The sequence below is a fragment of the Platichthys flesus genome, chromosome 16, assembly GCF_949316205.1.
Source record: "Platichthys flesus chromosome 16, fPlaFle2.1, whole genome shotgun sequence".
Classification (NCBI taxonomy): domain Eukaryota; kingdom Metazoa; phylum Chordata; class Actinopteri; order Pleuronectiformes; family Pleuronectidae; genus Platichthys; species Platichthys flesus.
Genome location: NC_084960.1, coordinates 9868516 through 9887772, shown reverse-complemented (window position 1 = coordinate 9887772; position 19257 = coordinate 9868516). Strand labels below are relative to the sequence as shown.

At 48.2% G+C, this 19257-nt stretch overlaps 1 protein-coding gene across 1 annotated transcript in view; it reads right to left on the bottom strand.

The window, feature by feature from the left end:
- Positions 1-17473, bottom strand: part of sdk2a (sidekick cell adhesion molecule 2a) — a 38646-nt gene extending 21173 nt beyond the window's left edge. Inside the window, exons 1-16 of the mRNA XM_062409070.1 lie at positions 17394-17473; positions 15060-15166; positions 14641-14788; positions 11558-11691; positions 7897-8008; positions 7268-7458; positions 6930-7013; positions 6619-6813; positions 5988-6104; positions 5591-5758; positions 4795-4897; positions 3836-4012; positions 3438-3574; positions 2565-2712; positions 1207-1347; positions 642-823 (exon numbers count right to left, since the gene is read on the bottom strand). Of these exons, the coding sequence (XP_062265054.1) occupies positions 642-823; positions 1207-1347; positions 2565-2712; positions 3438-3574; positions 3836-4012; positions 4795-4897; positions 5591-5758; positions 5988-6104; positions 6619-6813; positions 6930-7013; positions 7268-7458; positions 7897-8008; positions 11558-11691; positions 14641-14788; positions 15060-15166; positions 17394-17473 (2224 nt within the window). The remainder of the gene's footprint in view (positions 1-641; positions 824-1206; positions 1348-2564; positions 2713-3437; positions 3575-3835; positions 4013-4794; positions 4898-5590; positions 5759-5987; positions 6105-6618; positions 6814-6929; positions 7014-7267; positions 7459-7896; positions 8009-11557; positions 11692-14640; positions 14789-15059; positions 15167-17393) is intronic.
- Positions 17474-19257: the final 1784 nt, after the last annotated feature.

Here is a 19257-nt window from a genome sequence, read left to right as displayed (position 1 = left end):
ACTGGGATTGATGGAAGTGTGTAGTGGAGGGCTCCCGACGTGCATTCTAATTATATTTCCCCGGCATGTAAAACGAGACAAGAAATCAATGGAGGCAATTTCCGTCGTCAGCCACGTCACAAGTCTGACGCACATCATCACCTGTGTAGTTTATGTGTGCGGAGTCAATTCAGTCTGTGACGCTGCCAACGTCCCCGGGATTTATTTTTTCGTGAAGTGTTGCCATCAGAGGGAAAAAAAAGATTCAAATCAGGGAATTAAAACAGTCAAATATCAACCAGGCGAAAATGAGACCTTGAGGATTTGTTCTTCTTTTTCGAAAAAAGGCTGCGATGAAGCTATTGGCTCCAGTCTCATGTTTGCAGATAATTTGTTTTGGAGCATTGCGTTTACTGCAAAGTTAACCGCACAGAACTTGCCCAGGGAAACAGAGGTGAATAGTGAATCACCTGTTTCAAGGTTTGCAAAGCATTCGGAGCAGGCGATGGGCTACGGATACAAAACGTGGCTCTTAATTTGAAGGCTGATGAGAGATGATTGGATTGAACCGTCATTCCCACGTCTGGTGCTGCGGGCTCAGCCACAGGGACGAGGCTGCGGCCGCTAAATGGGATTCATGGAGCCGACAGGAAGCTGCTCACCTCCTTGCAGAGTCCACTCGGTGACTTTGTGGCTGTACGTGCCCCGGCCTGCTCCGTTATACGCTGCCACCTCGATCTCATAGTTGGTCCAGATGATGAGGTCCTCCAGGAGCAGACTGGTCTGGTCCGGACTGGTGATGTTTTTCATCTGGCAATCCACTGGCAGCCCGGACAGACAGTACCTGGCAGGCGGAGGCGGGTAATTGATGGACAGAGACAGACAGACGGACGGACGGACAAAAAAAAAAACATAAATATATTAGAACAGGCATTCTCTGGGAAAAAGAAGCGAGGCAGAGAGGGGAGCCGTGGGAGAGAGGCCAGGCTGAACAGATATTAAAAGGTTACAATAAGAGAGGTGACAACAGATGAATGGGGAGTAGAGAGGAAGGTATTTAATTGGCACCAATTATTCTATTGCAGCGGTGAGTGAGAATGAAGCGAAATGGAGGCGAAGGAAAAAAGAGCTGACACAACAGTTATTATAACGCCTGAATGGCACGGCAGGACGGGGGCACCTGTCCCCGGGGAAAGAAACTGGGACGGGTTGTCACGGGGTTCTTACCTGATGACGTAGCCCTGGAGTGGACCATTCTGATGACTCTCGGGCGGTGGCTGCCACTGGATGATGATGGACTGGTTGGTGCGGCCACTCGCGATGACGGTCTGAGGGGGGGCACTGGGAGGCTCCTCGGGGAGAGTTAGCCTGGAAAAGTGAAAAGGGGGAGAGAGGAGCGATGGAAGAGACGATGTGCATTCATTATAATCCGTTTCGTATATTTCAATCTCGTTTCATCAGAGACATCAAATCACAGTAAAGCTATTTTTTTCTTTTTTCTTTTAAAAGGGCCATAAAGCAAAGTGGGAAAAAAATGCGGCTGCGTCTTTGTCCAGAAACCCATTCTCTCTAATACTGTCCACAGAGGGACATCTGGCTGTGGCGTGACAAGGATCAAAGAGGCCCTTGTAAGAGCGGAGCAGCGGCACAGCGGAGAGACAGCGAGGGTGATAGAACGATACATAAAAGAACAAGAAAGAGAGATCGAGGCAGACTTTTCCCTTAAGTCAATTTAAGATGACATCTTGATTTCTTCCCGGCGCACCGGAGCACTGCTCTGGAGGAGATAAAGCAGAGTGTTTAGGATCAAAGAGGCCGTGCCGGGGAGATGCCTCGGCAAAGCCCTGCGCTCTCACTGACACTCAGTCACCCTCCTGCGGTGCAACCCTCTGTCCGGGGCACAGAACTCGGCTCTGCAAACGAGTGTGTGGTGCGACAAGGTGGGTGCACGGTGGGGTAGGGGTGCAGAGCTCCATGCTGCAGGAATGAAAGCAGGAAATTGGTGGCGCCGGAGGAGACGGGGTCGGATAGACGCGTGTACAGGTGAACTGTGTGTGTGTGTGTGTGTGTGTGTGTGTGTGTGTGTGTGCGTGTGTGTGTGTGTGTGTGTGTGTGTGTGTGTGTGTGTGTGTGTGTGTGTGTGTGTGTGTGATTGGGTTTCTGGTGCGTCTGTTTGATTACGACCAGCCAAAATAATTTCACTTGAGACTCGAGTCCATGTGGATCTCTGCCTCTTTCAAGCCTCTCTGTATTCTGCTGGCGGAGTACGGCCGAGACAGTTAATAGCGGGGAGAGAGATGAAGCTGGGTCAGCACACGAATCAAGTCTTCACAAAGTGCAATTTCAGCTCATTCACAGTTTTATCTTGAAAACGGCCTGTCCCGGAAAAAACTGGCTCGTCTCTCCCCTTACACCCACAGGAGGGAAAGCCAAAAAGTGGACTTAACAGGAAATAATAAGGGGATTTTTTTCTATTAAGCTGCCAAGACGAGGGGCGGATGAGAGGCCCACAAAGTGCAGCCAGTGGACTACCAGCAGCGCTTTTTTTTTTTTTATTTCAGTGGGTGCACAGCAACAATGCCCACCGGTCAGTCTCCTTGCTGAACTGGCCCCTGCCCACGTCGTTGACGGCGCACTGGCGGAACTGGTACGAGCGCGCTGGGATGAGGCCACCAACGGTAACCCCAGTGGACTCGGGCTCGATGTTGGCCAGCAGCACCGTCCAAGGCGCATCTGAGAAGGAGAGAAACAAACAATCACACACACACACACACACACGTACAAAAAAGAGCTGTGAGCAAACAAAAACAAGCAGTCAATTTATGACCTTGTGTGAGAACATTTGTCTTGAGAATAATCTCTCCGACAACTCATATTTGAATGTCATCCCTGACTATCACGGCACACCAATGTTTCTTTTTCCGTAATCATAATATCGCAGCCACACTGATAAAAAGCAGGTAATTCATTGTGTGTACTCCCTCTCTGAATATCAGATTGAAATTCAATTATCCACAAAAACAGATCCCATCTGCATCTTCGGATTCATTTTCCTCTTAATGAGCTGTCATCCTCTCAGTTAGCGGGGGCTTCGGTGAGAAATGGCTGAACGATTCACTCTCCGCGGGTGAGAGCTTTCACATTTCTTTGATTTTTATCAAGCGAAAGGAAGATAAGAGCATTGGACATCAACACAATTTGGTTTCCCCTGATCGTTCGCGGGGAAGGTGAGGCAATCGAGTTTCACTGATTGCGGAAGGTAAGAGAGGACGCGAGGGCCAATTTCAAGAAAACAATGGAAGTGTAATATAATAGGAGGGGTAGGAAATGAGAGCTTCTGGGTAACAATATTAGAGCAACAATATTGCCTTTAAAATGACTAACAAGAAACAATCAAATGCATCGGCTCTGTGCGGTGACCGGGCCACTGCTTAGGCAATGATCTCCAAACCACTCACTGTTCTCGGAGACTTCCAGGATGTAGCGGATGAGGGGGCTGTTTCCATCGAAGGCCGCGGCCCACGTGAGGTTGATAGCCCTCTTCTCCGTCACACTCAAAACCGCTATCGGGTTTTCCGGAGCGTGGGGCAGTTGCCTGCATGAGAATACACGAGTGTAAGAGAGGGGAAAAATGAAAAAAGGCAAATAGAATCAGGCAAGAGAGGCAGCAAATAACAGAATTAACCAGCCAAACTAAGAGCCCCTGCATTGTAAATACTGGTTTGATGGGTCATGGGCGAGGAATACGGCAATAAACCACGACGGTGATGACAACAATCCATCAATAACATCCCGGTCAGATGCAAACAAGAGGGAGACAAACAGCGAGATAGGAGATGTGGGAAAGTATGCAGACCTGACTCGGAGGTGGGCGCTGCGGGAGTCGTTGCCCCCCACCGAGGTCACCCTGCAGACGTATGTCCCGATGTCGCCCGACCACGTCTGGGAGATGTGCAGGGTCCCGTCGGGCTCCAGCCGCAGGCGGGGCGACGTGTTCACGTCAATCACCGAGCCGCTCTTCTCCCACACGTACCTGGAGGTGTTTTTTTACATGTGTACGTGTCAGTCACTCACACGTGAACCCCCCCGTGTATCTCCGGGTGTTGGCGTCAGATCACGCAGAAAGAAAACACGGGAGGGAGTTGACACGGATGATAAAGTCTTCGGGGGGGCTGATGGCAAAGTGATCAGAATCTGAGAACCGTCTCTCTCACAGGGTAACAAAACCCTTTCCTCCACGCATTTCTCATTTCCCTGTCACAAACACCCCCCCCCCCCCCCCCCCCCCCCCACATGCGCATATGCATGCACACACTTCGGAGCGCCCGTGATTAATTGCAACTTTTTTTTCCGGGCTCTCCAGCTAATCTCCTCTGTGTTGCGTTTAATTAAAGGCGCCGTCTGAAGTTATTACGCTGTTTACATATTCATCTGTTTACCCCGCGATCTGATCAATGCCGCGGGCCCCACAGGTGACAGGCACTCTAATCACCGGGCTCCACAGACGCCCGTTCCAGTCCCCCCCCCCCCCCAGACAGATGCATGCACGCACACTCTATCATGCTCAAGGCTGCCTGAAGGGGGGGGGGGGAGAAGTGATGGGCTAATTCCTCAATCTGACTGTGAGAGTTTCAATATCTTCCCACAGGAGTTGGTGAAAGGCTGGAAAAAAAAAACACAAGGAGGTCTCTCGCAGATTTCATGGGCGAACCGCTCACAGACAGCAGGTCTCAGACAAAAAGAAATACGTGATCTCTCCTTGTAATAAAAAGGATAAATTCAAGCAGCTGCGTGAGTGGACGGATCAGCGTTTACCTGATGGTGACACTGGAGTCATGGGTCACGCCGCAGGTCATCACGGCCTTGGTGCCTTTGATGACGCTCTGGTCTTGTGGCGGTTTCGTGATGCGAGTTCGTGCTGCGAAACACAAACACGGGTTTTTTTTTAATTCAGCTGTTCTGCACTTGAACTGGGCTCTGACGACAGATCGCCTGACTGGGTCTCGTCTTTCCCCGACTGTCTCTCTGAAAAAAAGGGTGAATCATGCGGTAGCTGCAATTGTTGGAGTATATTTCGCGAGGCGTTCAAGGACTGGTATTGTGAATTATATATGAATCATGCTGCTGGAGCAAAAACAGTTGGTTAAGGAGCAGGGCCACGCCTCTAGGTATTACCAGTCCCTTCCCTCACCCATTCATCCTACTCACCTCACCCCTTCATTCTCCTTCACTCATCCCTACCCTCATCCTCTCATCCTCCTTCCCTCATCCATTCATCCTCCTCTCTTCCCTCCTTCCCTTACATCCTGTCATCCTCTTTTCCCTCCTTCACTCATCCCTTCTTCTCCAGTTTACCTCTTGTGTGCCTCCCTCTAGGCTGAGGAGTAATAAGCTCCTGTGGAAAGATGCCCCGACACAGAACACCCCCGCATGTCAGATCCGCCTTCCCTCAACATCCATTATATCCATTTTCCATTCAAACCTGATATTATTGTGTCTCGGTTTGCAGTGTTTATCACATGTGCGAGGTAAAAAGGTAAAAGGTAAAAAGAAAAGACACAAAACTAAGAACAATACTTGAATAATGTCCGGCGAGTGTCCGGTTTCTCACCCCAGACCACGAGGTCGGCTGAAGCCTCGTCGATGCCTCTGGAGTTGCTGGCCATGCATGTGTAGGTGCCGGCGTCCGACAGGTGGGAGGGACTGATCAACAGGCTGCCCGACTCCAGCAGAGTGAACCTGGGCAGCTGGACCGAGCCACTGGCCAAGACACGCTCACCTGCACGGACAGGGCGGAGGTGATGGATGGTGTGGGGACGGAGGACAGGAGGGAGGAAGAGAGAAAGAGAGATTAGGGAATTGGAGACATGTCAGGGAAAACAAAACAGGAGGGGAAGCAGCAAAGCTGAGGAAGAAAAGCTGGCTTGGAACCATTCAGAATATGCCAAGTGAACGCAGGATAATGAACCACTCCCCCACAGCACCTCCCGCTGTTAGAGCCCACGCACCTTTCTGCCAGGTGATGGCTGGCCGTGGGGCTCCCGAGGTCTCACAGTGCAGGATGACTGACATGCTGTCAATCACGGCGCTGTCGGAGGGACCGGCGGTGATATTTGGAGCGATGCCTAAGAGGGGAGGGGGGTCAGCCACACACACACACGCACACACACACAGAAACACACAGGGAGAAACAAGATCAGGTAAGACAGAGGTGATAATGAGCGACATTAAACAGCCTTCTACCTAATAAAGCAGACGGCAGCTGAGAGCTTAATAGACTTGACAAAAGGGGGGGGGGGGGGGGGGGGGGGGGCGGCTGTCAGGTCTCATTCTCAGGGACAGCTCTGGGAATCTGACAAGGCGCCTCCGTCTCCCCCGCTTTCTCCAGCACATTCTCTGATTCATAAATAGCCAATAATGGCCCAAGCATTCCAAGGTGACAAATCTGTCACGGCGAAGAGATACACAGATAGACGGGTGTGGGAGGCAAGACAGAGGGAGGGAGGGAAGAGGATTAGAGACGAACAGAGGAGCGGATTTAAGAATTCGAAAAAAAAAGAAAATGAAAAAGGGGGAAGATGAGCAGAATGAAGCAGCCGACGTGCAGATAGCTCAGACATGTTTTCAAGGGGGACGTACTAGTAACGGCTAGGTAGGTGTTCGTCTGGATCTCTCCCGCCAGATTGCGAGCAAAACACTGGAACATCCCGGTGTCATCGGGCAGGAGGCCGTTGATCTGGAGGCTGCCCCCCACCAGCACCCTGTACCTGGGGATCTTCACCGGGCTGATGGGCACCGCGTCCTTATACCACACAATGTCGGGCTGAGGTGTGCCTGCGGGGGGGAGGAGAGGATTTTATTTTCTTCCCCTGTGTTGTCGTGACGCCCTTCATTCTTTTTCTACGCCGTCTTGCACGTGCACGCGAGACAGCAAAACAGACACCACTAACCTCTGGCCTGACAGGGGATATCCACCACCTTCTCCATCTCCGCGCTGATGTGACTCGGTGGCTCTTTGACAAACAGAGGGAACTCTGTTGCGAGGACAGAGATATTGTTCTGTTAAAGCTTTTACTCACAAATCATTGGGGGTGCTTTTTTTTTTTATATCCTGACCCCTACTCTGATAAATGAGCACTTGCAACCACTCTAGATAGCAGCGTCTGAAATAAAACATGATTGCAAAATGTTCTCTCGACACGGGGGTTGTCTCGCTGATGCAATATTTGGGTAATTGGGGCTCGGCTGCTCCGTTCGAGGGTAAAAACGTGAGCTGTGGGTTATTTACCGAGAACGTGCAGGAAGGCCCCGGCGGTGACGGAGGGGACGCTGCCGCTGCGGAGCGACGCCTCGCACTCGTAGTAGCCGCTGTCAGCGACCGCCGGCAAGCTGATGACCAACCGGCGGCCAAAATCCCGGATCCCCGTGCTGACCACCGCCCCGTTCTTCCTCCAAGTGATGCTCATTTTGACGAGAGGTCTGGAAGGGAGAGGGAGAAAAGTTGAGAAGACGGCAAAAGAAGGGAAAAAAGGGAGCGATAGACAGGGAGTGTGGTTTTTTAATACAGATTCATATTCTGTTTCAAGGTTAGAAAAGCATTGAGGGAGCAACGGGATACATCTGTCATCCTGATTAAGTCTTTGAATTGGAGATAATAGTCAGAGCCCAGGACTGGGATTGCGCGAAGATAGGGAGAGGAGAGAGAAGCCTGGAATCAAAGGGAAGAATGGAGGAGAGGTACAAAATGAGAGATGTACAAAATCACGCCGCTATCGTGTTCAGACAAAAGATCTCGAGACTCATTTAAATCGCAAAATATCGCATTTGGAGGTGAGGGAAGGTGGGGGCGAGCTGATTGTGTGTGCACGTCTCTATTCGCATGCGTTTCTCCCTCGGTGTCCAAATGTATACATTTACCTGGCATTGGCAACGCACTCCATGACGGCTTCGTTTCTCCCCACTGTTACACTGGTGTTCCTCGGGGGGATGATGACGGTGGGAGCGATGGGGTCCACTGGTCCCCCGACGTCTGTCACGCGCAGAAATACACACAGAAGCAGGAAACAGTTGAGAAATGACAAAACTGTATGCAGAGCTCAGATTAAAGCGGTGCCTCTGCCCGGTGCAGCCGACTGAGCCGTGGCTACTCCATCGCACACGGGAGACTGACAATCTGTCACTGTGGCCCGCGTGCTGTCAGCCGACTATCAACACCCCTGTCTTTACTTTTAAAAAAACCGGCTCCTCGTGCACACAGCGTTTCCCTCAGCCCGGTATTAGCCCAGGTGTTAGAAGCCATTATATAGCATAATTGAGACAAACACAAAAGGCGATTAAATGCGGCACCATCACTCACTGGTTTCACGGAGCCTCCAGCCAACCATCGATTCACTGCCCTCAATCAGTGATCTCTCTCTGAATCTGATCTCATTTTCCCCCCACCTCCCCAGTCTACAGCTATCGGGCCTGTGCACTTGTATGTGTTTGAGTGATTGCGTGTTTACGGTGTGTTCCGTGTGAGTGTTTGTGTGAGCGTGTGTGTGTGTGTGTGTGTGTGTGTGTGTGCTGTGCGGATGTGCAAATAAGGTTTGTTTGTGAACGTTTTTTGTTTTTTTCCCCCTCCCCTGCTTAATAGTGTCCCTAATCTAGTTTCCATCATCACTATTGTCATTTTGTGCCACCTCATTGTTAATCACGCCCTCACAAATCCCCACACACACGTTTTCTGTGGGATCTCAGCGGTGTAATGACAAAGCGTCCTCCACAAACACTGCATGAATGTAGGAGCCGGCCCCCCCGATGGGTTACCGCTGTGTGGCTCCGCTGCCCATTTGATTGCTTCATTCAATCACAATGTCGAACTCATCACGATTGTATGTACGTTTCAATACATTGGATAATTTGCTGTAACAATTTACCTTGTGAAATGTGATATTTTTTTATGGGCTTCAATAAAACTGGTTGATATATAAGCTAATAAAAATCGGTGTAAAGCTTAACTTTGAGGACAAATGTCCACAGTAGGCCATGTTTTTAAAAGTCAAAGACAACCAGAAGCTCATTTTATTCAAATGCAGTTATACTGAAAGTATACTGGACTTATACAGATTTGTTTACCTGTGATTGTACAGCTCTATGCGGTTAAGGGGGGAAAAATGGGTAAACACCCAAACACAGATTTAAACCACAATTCCTTAACAAACAGCTAATTTTCTGATTTAAAAGAGCTGAGCCGTGTTTCATCTCAGACACACACACACAACACATCCCGGTTAATCTCTTTCATCGCGGTGGCACGAGCATCATGTTGAGGGTGTTATTGACATCAGTATTAATTAGCATCGCAAAGACCAATCAATCCATGTAGAACAGCTTCTCGCTTTCAAGACATCAGAAGAGTCCCAAAAAAAGAAAAAAGGAAAAGATGAAATCAAACAGGCTGCAATGATCGGCTTAAGTCCGGGGGATTTACGAGGAAGAAAAAAAAATATCTAACTCACTCGGGTTACAAGTTATTGGCTGAAATGTAAAATTACAGTTTCTGTGGAATTTTTCTTCTCCCAATTAATGGGTGAGATAAAGTGGAAAGTTCAATGGGAGCGTGTGCTATGGTCCCTGAGAGTCTGATGCATTGAGAGGGTCAAGAGGTAAACAAAGAGAGAAGAAGCAGAAGAAGAAGGAGAAGAAACGATCGAGTGTGAGAAGAGGAGGAGATGAAGGATAAGCAAAGCCGTTATGGGCCAATAACTGGTAATGGCATAAACAGGACATAACATATAATTAATTCATGACTCATTCATGAATAATTCATGGGGGATTTATTGATTGAAATCGTTGACGCAATCATGTTGAAATTGTGAAGAGAAATACGTGTTGGCTGCTGTTCTCCCTCATGCTTATATTACATATTTATATCAGTTCAGTGACCATGTGTCTTACAGATTTGTGTGAATGTGCAATTTTGTCTACGTCCGCCTGTGACACACACAAGGAAACAAAAATCCATTTGACTTGTCGGAGAACTCGTTTTTATTTTCCAGTAGACATGATTGGTTCCTTGGCAGACACTAATTAATGCACTGCAGTTCATAAACCCTCATTGTTGAGAATACCTCAAGTGTGTAATCTTCTAATTAAATGGGAAAAGTAAACAACGTGGTGACCTGCATAGCAAACGCGCGCTGCTAATATCACCGCACTGTTGACATCTGTCTGTGTCCAAAGACATTTGTAAACCCCCCGTCGACTGCAGTGCATTTCACACTCTGAGGAATAAAACAGAGAGCGACAAAAAAAACTAACAAACCCACAAAAACATGTGCCCACTCGGAGTGTTACCCGCCGTGGGTTTGCCTTTCACTATCAGGGTTTAACTCCGTCTCATTTGTATGCTCCCTTTGGAACGAGAGGCTCCTGCCACTGCATAGTTTTTCCTGCCTTGTCTCCGCGGAATTGCTAAAATGAACAAATGCAGCTGTGAAAAAAAACAAAACCTTATTGACTTTCAGAAGCAAAATGCAGTTGCGCGATTCGCAAGGTCAGATTGGGTGATATTCAGTGATATCTGGTCCCTGCAGACTGCTGCGTCACGCGTCCTGAGCACTGAATTACAAACACAGCATTAACGATACGACGAGCAGACGCCGGAACGAGCGGGACGCTGATATTAAAAAGTGAGAACGGCTCCGCGGCGAACAGGTTCAAATCCTTGTGAGAGATTGTCAGAAGCCACCAGCACGAAAAATAATACAAATCACGAGGGATCCGCTGATATCTTCTGCGAGGGGACGTTTTTTTTAATCTTTTCGTAAATAATTATCCACAGAGCAACTTAGAAATAAACCGTGTTTTCGAGACTCCTTTAATTGGCTGGTGTTTGTGTGCAGACAACGGCTGGTTTGTTTGGATGAAAGTGAGCCGCAGTGGGGGGGGGGGGGGCGATTTGTGTGACTGCGTGCGGAGGAAAGGTGACAGCAGGCGACGGGACGCCGAAGCGTCAGGTTTGGCGGAACACTAATGTTTTGACACGTAGCCGTGCTTGCTCGAGCAGCGGCAGACTCCATTTGAAGTCCTGAGCATCTCTGCTGGTGAGTGAGGCCGACCTTCGAATCTGACGTGTTTGTGCGGTGCAGGTCCGGGGGTGTGCGTATGCGTTTAATCACTCCCCCATTCCGAAGGCAGCCAGACAGAGAGGAGCAGCCGGAGCTCCACCTGCAACGCACCTCATGACTGTAATTCACTGCTTGAGCCAGAGGTTAGAGGGGCACTGCAGAACAAGAGGACGGCTGTTGTGCTGCAGGTAATGTGTATGATTAGGTCTGCGGAGACAGGTGGAAAGAAAGAGGAGACCGGCCAGTGGAGGGCGCTATCTCTGTGTCTGCTGTCTGACGCTTGACCAACCTGTTGGGTCGACTGAGCGCTGAGGCCTTGAGCTAAAAAGAATTATAAGGAATTCATTTATTTTTCCTTCTAACAACATTTTCATGTGGAAAAGCCTTTTAACGCAATCAGACACAAACAACGTGCTGCGTCCTGTGTGTGTGAATGTGTGTAGGTGTGTGGGTGTGTGTTTACTTACTCTCCACTGTGAGTGTGATGGGCAGACTGGTTTTGTTCTCTCCATTCTTGTCATTAACCGCCTGGGCGTAGTAGCGTCCAGCATCAGGGGCAACCGTGGACAGGATGACCAGTGTGTTGTCCAAAGTGATGGCACTGAACACATATGCACACACACACACACACACACACACACACACACACACACACACACACACATATGCAGGCATTAGTTAAGCATACATTTTTGGGACCCAGCATTGATGTTCATTGACGTTATTCTCATGAAGCTGACTTAAACTCAACTTTCTCCTAATCAGGACAAAAACAGCTTAACGTTGAGTTGAATGTAGTTAAATCAAACTAGGTGATGGGGGGGGGGGGGGTCACACATTGGCCTCCCAATTAAGCGGACATCCCCCGTCAACTGCTGTGCTCTCAAAACATTTGCCCCCATACACCTACACACACACACAGTGCATCGTGCACACACATACATTCACTAACAAGCACGCAGACACTCTCGTGTCATTAAACGGTGCGTCGTTGTTTCTCACAGTCAATAAATCCGGAGGGTAAACCATGGACACACAGACACACACGCACGCACCCATAAATTATGTCTGGTACGAAGCACACAAAAACATTTTTTATGAGCACTTCCATCTACAAGGTACCACATTGTCTTGAAGGAATAGTTGAGGATTTATCTCGCTGTTGTGCACCGACTGTTCCCGCGGTACAGGAGGAGAACGACGAGTTCACAGCCATTTTAATTACCGTGTAAACTCCGGGGGCTACGATAGGTTAGGCTGCTCTGGTGAGATACCGCAGGCCAGCCTGAGTGCCTGACCACGGAAGCTCATTTGACTTGTTTTGTTGGAAAAGAGTTTCGGTTCATATCTGTGAAGATTCTCAGTCATCCAGGTCACGGTATCTTCTTCTTTCTCATTGACAAAAACACAACCAAGAAACACAAGCAATCCAGTTGCCTACTGACACCCTCTGAAGTCCCAGTATAGGAGGATAAGTAAACTGGTCCTACGACAACATGGTTCAACACATATCTACAAATTTTAAATATTTGTCGGATGCCAAAAGGGTAAGAAAAACGTATATAGTTTCACTTAATTAACCCCTGAAACTCCTTATTATCGTTGTATCAGCCGAGTGTTGTGCTAGTTATACACTGTATATAAAGATGGATGACATGACAGCTCCCCCACTAAAGTGAAGCCAAAGCTACCCCCGATCTCCACCTGGTTGGCTGGCTGCATTAAAGGTCTTAAATCCAGCCTCAGCCATGTTAATAGATGGGACATGGACCAAACCAAAAAAGTACAAATCAAGTAAAATTTGGTCAAAGACGGTTTCTGTAGTTTGAGGTAGTTCTCATCCCAGTGGTATGTATGAGTGCAAATGTTTACAGTGAATTTGGTTTAATTAGTTATTAAAATGGGATGAAACATCATGACTGAAAGCTGAGACTGAGAAGTGATTGGTCGGGCATGTATATCCACAGCTCCACCCCTCGATGCTAATGAGGATAATTCAGCTTCATTTCTGAACAGTGGGAGAAGCGCCATCGATCTTTATATAAAGTCTATATTTTAGAACTGCGACGTCTCGTCCGCTTGCAATAGAATTCTGCACATTAATGGCCCTTATATGGTAACCATTAAGATCTACGATTTATGAGACAAAATGTGGAAAAACACACGTATTCAAAAGCGAGCAATTAGTTACAAATTTGCAGCTATCACTATGAAATGCTTTCTCTTATTTGCAGTGACTCAGCAGCCTTGAGCCTCTGCTGAGCGCTGGTCGGCTGACGGTCTTGAACGTTTGAGAGGGGCCCATTAGAAGAGAGCCGACGCTAAACATGCTGCCAGATTAGGCTTTTTGTATCTGCCAGCGTCTGTCTGGTGGGGCGCAGGATATACAGACAGTCTCCTGCACAATTAGGAGTCGAATCAACAGACACTTAACACAAACACGAAAACAGCAATAATACGCACACGGCAGCAGATATCAGTGCAGCGTGACACAAAGTGAGCAAACAAGCGCTTTGAGTGTCCTGTCAATGCCTCTTCAATTCTCCGAGAGCGAACCCTCAGCGCCTCATTTCGGATAGGAAACATGCTGCATAGTAACCAGCGTCTAGAATCGGTCCAACACTCATTGACGGGTTGAGATTTTTTCCCCCTTGCAGCTTCCTTCAGTGCTTGTACCGGGCTTCGGGAGCCCTGCAGGCAAAAGAAGACATGCGCCAATCTGTTCTTCAAGCAAGAGCACGGCAAGTCAGGCTACAAGTCTTCATGTCAGCTACAACATAGAGCTCGCTGCTGAATAATAAATGGGGAGGTGGTTTCTGAGGAGGTGTGGACTGCCTCCCTCTATTTGTCGGCCTGGTGCAATTAATCTCAGGTGATTTCCTTCACAGCGTCTCTTCAGGAAAATTGCATATTTGAGCAAGCATGAATCCAATGAAGGAAAAAAAAAGAAAAAGCAATCGCACGCACACACTCAGAGTCGGAGCACGGCCTCTACTGAAATACAGTTACACCCCACAGAACTCCCATCATGTACCAACGGCCTCACGCAGCTTCTTTCCACGAGCGCACACACACCCTCTCACACACAAATCCACGCAGGGGTGAACGCTGTCAGTCAAACATATCATCAATTGAGGCCTTTTGTCCAATTTTGTCTAATTGGTTCCCCTGCTGCCTGCCTTAGCTCTACCCTTCAATCATTCTGCCTGCCAAGTCAATAGGGCCGATATAATAACCCGCTTTATCACTGAGAGGTGATTCAATGAGGAACATAGGGCTGCCTGGCGCCCAACATCGGATCGTCAGCTATTCTGCTCAACTTCACTCATGGCGTGGGTGTGTGTGTGTGAGAGTGGGTGGGTGTGTGTGTGTGTGTGTGGGGGGGGGTGGTATCGGAGAAAATCTGTGAGCAGTAGTATTGAACTTCTTAGAACTCTGTGAAGTGCAAGATTTTCTGCTTCAGTGGCTCATATGAGAGGGCACATGCTCGGCTGCCGCGCAGAAACACCGGAGCCGCTGACAGACCGAGCCGAGGTGAAGGGGGGCTTACATGCGGCTGCTGGAGGGAATCTTACGCCCGTCTCTGAACCAGGTGATCTGTGGCTTGGGGAAGCTGTGAATCTGCGGCACGTGGATGAGAGCCCCTTCACCCTGGGAAACCTTCTGAGACCTCTCAGCCTCCACAAAACCACCCATATCTAGACAGAGAGGGAGAGAGAGAGAGAGAGAGAGAGAGACAAAGAAAGTGAGTTAAAATTAAAAATGTATGGTCGAAGAGAAAACAAGACGAACACAGAAGACGACAAAAGAACTATCGCCATTATTACCAAGCAATGTACCATTTAGAAAAAAACAACCTGACCTCTTTTATTCAGAGTGACTCATCTACATACTGTGCATGACAAGCATTTCACAAATACAGTGTTCCCCCCTCGCCTTTCGGATGTAAGGAAAAAAACCACCACTTACAGGCAACCTGCACTTCGGTGGTGCACTGCATTATTGCGCCCACTCGGTTTCTCACAATGCAGCGGTAGTGGCCGGCGTGCGATCGGTCCAGCGAGGGCATCAGGTACCTGATGGGCACAAACAACACAAAGATCCATTAGTCATCATGAGCATGAAAGGACGGTGACATTCGTCATCTTGTCACTGTTGTCCCTCCACGCTCAAGATGGTGAAAGAATCGAAATGTTACACCGGGCACCTGAAAAACATCTTAAATGGCATTGCACTTAGCTAAGAGACATAAATGCTCTAAATTAGGAGTAAAACTGTGTAATTTGCTGCTGCTGTCACACTGGAAAGTACGCAGTGAACTAAAAAAAAAAGGTCATTTGGAGGCAGAAAGTCCCTGATTGGCAGGACTTACAAAACCCCATTGTTGTCGTGTGTCTTCACCGAGTTGAATCAAATCATATGAGCACCTCTCACACGTTGGTCCTCGGCAGTCATAGCTACATCTCTCCCCTGACGTGCATTCATGTTAAATGGTGCGTGTGAAATGCAAGCGAGATAACCCCAGAGCTGAGCCCCCTTTAATTGGTTTGCTACAGCCACTTAGGAGTGTGGAGTCTGCCCCTGCCGTGTTCCCTCTGCGCTGCAATTTCGGGTATGTGAGAGTGTGTGTGAGTGTGTAGTGTTGGGGGCTGAGTGTGGAGGAGTGATGGTGGTGGTGGTGGGGTTCTGGGGGAAAGGGGGGGAGGGGGTCTGATTAAATGGATTCCAGTTCTCCTCTTTGATCAGGGCTGGTGGAGAATAACAAGCAGTGGGCTGGCCTGCGAGGCAGACCCAGAGACTAAGCCACGTGAGAGCACAGCCAAATGCCGAAGATAGAAGAAGAAGACGAAGAAGAAGAAGAAGAAGAAGAAGAAGAAGAAGAAGAAGAAGAAGAAGAAGAAGAAGAAGAAGAAGAAGAAGAAGAGAGACCATGTTAGAGAGGGAGTCAGACAGACAGGGGGAAGGAAGGTATGAGGGGAGGTATCACCACTGGTTGCAATCAGGCAATGCTGTCTGCTGACTTCCTGCAAATGGTCCGAAAGTCCAAACTGTCCCCTCAAATTATTTTCAAACTGCACACAAACCAAACTATGATTCATCTGATCCAGACTGAGACCACCTCTTTGGGTCCGGACCGTGAGTTAGTTGGGTAGCATGCAAATACTAATGTAATACTAGACTCTTCCCCTCGCCCCTGACTTATGACTGACTGTCTAGGTGACTTGTGGCCTCTGTTTGGTTCATGTATGATAGAAAGGTCTCCGTGCAACCAGGCTTTGTAAGGTTGGATACTGTGTTATCAATAAACTACAAGCATTCTGGAATCTCCAGCTAAATTGTGTCTGTGAGTTTTGAGTTGTTATTTTCCAAGCTCTTTACTTCCACCCACCTAGACCTAAACTGTCATAGGGTGAATGTGGATGTGTCCTGGGCCCCAAGGAAAGACCACCTCCTCCCTCTGTGTAAGCAGCTGCAGTTATTAACAAACACAAGTTGCACTCATTTGGTGAGCCGGCTTTATACATGACGTCTGAACAAATTGAAAAGCCTATAGAATACCAATAGTGCTTTGGGTTGCCTTGAACCTGACAAAGAATAAAACTGGTCTGAAGTGTTTTGCATTTCTTGTTCTTTTTAATTTCTAGCAGAAGAGGCACAGAGATTGTGGGACATGCATGTTTATTTGCATACAGAGCGGGAAGGTAAGCTCTAATCATAACTGTCGATTCTAAACACATACAGAGACGCATTAAGGCGTTGGAGCAGTCCACTTGTGATTGGATCGACCAAGATGCATGTCAGGTATGAACAGATGAACAGCCCTCGGAGGACACATCAGACTTTCAAGCTTAGAGTACATATATACGAATGGGCAGAGAAAACTGATGCATATATACACATACACACACAAACGCACATTCATACGCACACAGACAAAGACCTTGTTAGCACAGGCTCGAGATTTTAAAACACCGTCTTAATGCTAACAGAGGGAAAGTAGCCCCGAGTATCTTCCTACACCATCTATGAATGTTGAATGCCGTGTGAGTTACAAATAGGAATAAATCTGACAATCCCCTAAACACAAGATGTTACGTCTTCAGGGAGACGTGTAGCCAACTCAGTCCTGAATAAATCCATAAAAATGAGCCTGTAATATGAATACAAATAAACAATTGAGCTATTAGGTACAATTAAATTCCGCTTAAATGTCCTCATGTAGTAAGCTAATTATAGTTGAAGAATTACCAGACAAAAAAATCGAATAGAATCAGCTCTGGTGGGCAGGGTTTCGCTGTTTACCTGTATTCCAAGGAGAAACGTGTGAGTTCAGAGCCATTGTAGATCCATTTGAATTCCAGGGGCCAGCTGCCCTCAGCCATGCAGGTCAGGACCAGGCGGTTCCCCTCTAGGTGAACCTGTTTCTGAGGAGGCTCCATCTTGAAATAAGGTGGGACGTCATCTACTGAGAAGGGGAAGCAAGAAAGAAAGACAGCGTAATGAGTGAGAGGGGTTAACTGGTAAAAAGGCAGTGATTCAGTAAACACTGTGAGCAGACACAAAACACAATTCCCGCAATTCACAGGAAATGAGGACTCCGAACAAGCTATTTTCATTTTTCTTCTGCACTGATTGGGAACTTGAAGGTCAACAGAAAAGCCTGCCAAAAAGCACAAGGCATAAGTTGTTACTGCAAAAGCAGCTTACTCTTTTATTTCAAATTGAAATGTGCTGGCAAAGAGGTAGAGGAGCAATTTGTGCAGCAGAAGAAGTGTGAACGAACACTTCCCTACCTCTGGATCAGTGAGAGAGGATGGGGGAGAGAGAAAGGGAGGCGGATGGAGGGGAGAGGGGGTGATAGACAGAAAGCATGGGGAGAAAAATACAAGATTGCAAACACACACACACAGACAAACAAAAAAGAGTGCAAGCAAATAGGAAGATGAGAGAGTGAGAAACTAGGAAGCCATGGGGGTTGGGGGGTGGCAGGGGCTGCTTCAGAAAACACAAAGTCTTCCAGCCTTAAACCTCCTTCTCTGACAGGATGAGTTATGCTCTGTGCCTCCCTTCATTTATCTTTATAGTTCCCTAATGCAGCCAGATTATACAGGCCCCATCCGCAACACTGCACAGAGCCAGCGCAGCCAAGGAAAGCCTTTAAGGTGATACACAAGGTCCAGGCCCGAGCTCAGAGACAAAGTGCTTTCATTTGAGCTGATGAAAAAGGCATGATCAGACCTATTGATCTGTCTGCCTCGCCAGCCATGGGCGACGCTGAGCCGATTGTGCCCCGTGTTAGTGGCGGGCTAATTAAAGTCTGTATTAATAGTTGCAGTAAGCCGCCAAGGCCTGGAGCATGCCTGGTTGTAGCTCCGCTGCACCACTGACTCACTCTCATGGCTGATTACTGGAGCCTCCCTCTCTCTGTCACGCGGGCATGCACTCTCTCCGCAACCCGACGCAAGTTCCAACCCAAAGATTTACGGTTGCAAATTCAGAAGATGGTGTGGTGGAAGTGGGCGAATAGAAGGGCAGCCTGGCCTAGCAGGGGAAGGTGGGGGGGGGGGGGGGTGAAGAAAACTGAAACCGATAGAGACTGCAAATAAAGGAATGAGTATAAATCTCACACATCATCCACGCACTCCATATAGACACAGCAACAGATAACAAGACACATGCACGCGAGCACACACAATACCCCTCCCGAAAAGCTGCAGCTTCCTGTCACACACAAACACACAACTCATAAAAAACAGGAAAACAAACCAGCCATCTCATCGCTTTATGTTTCCAAAACCAGCCTCTTGGATGTTTCCCCTTTGGTAACAATAATACCCCACTCGCTGGCTAATCTGTTCTTTCTACCATCCTTGCGTGAACTTCTCCAAAACAAACACGGTCTGTCAAACCTAACAGACCCTCGGAAACTGATCCCTGCCTGAGCCCAAATGGAGGAGCCATCCCTATTTTCCCCAGGCGCTATAGCGGTAGCGGAGTAGTGGCTTCGCTGTAATTCCATCCACGAGAAAATGCGGTCATACCTCAAAAACGCACACGTACAGACACACACACACACACACACACATACACTCAGTCCCAAGGCATTCACATAGGCAACACCCAACCACTTCCAGTGTGTTCGGGGGCTCGGTGGATCGTGCACTCA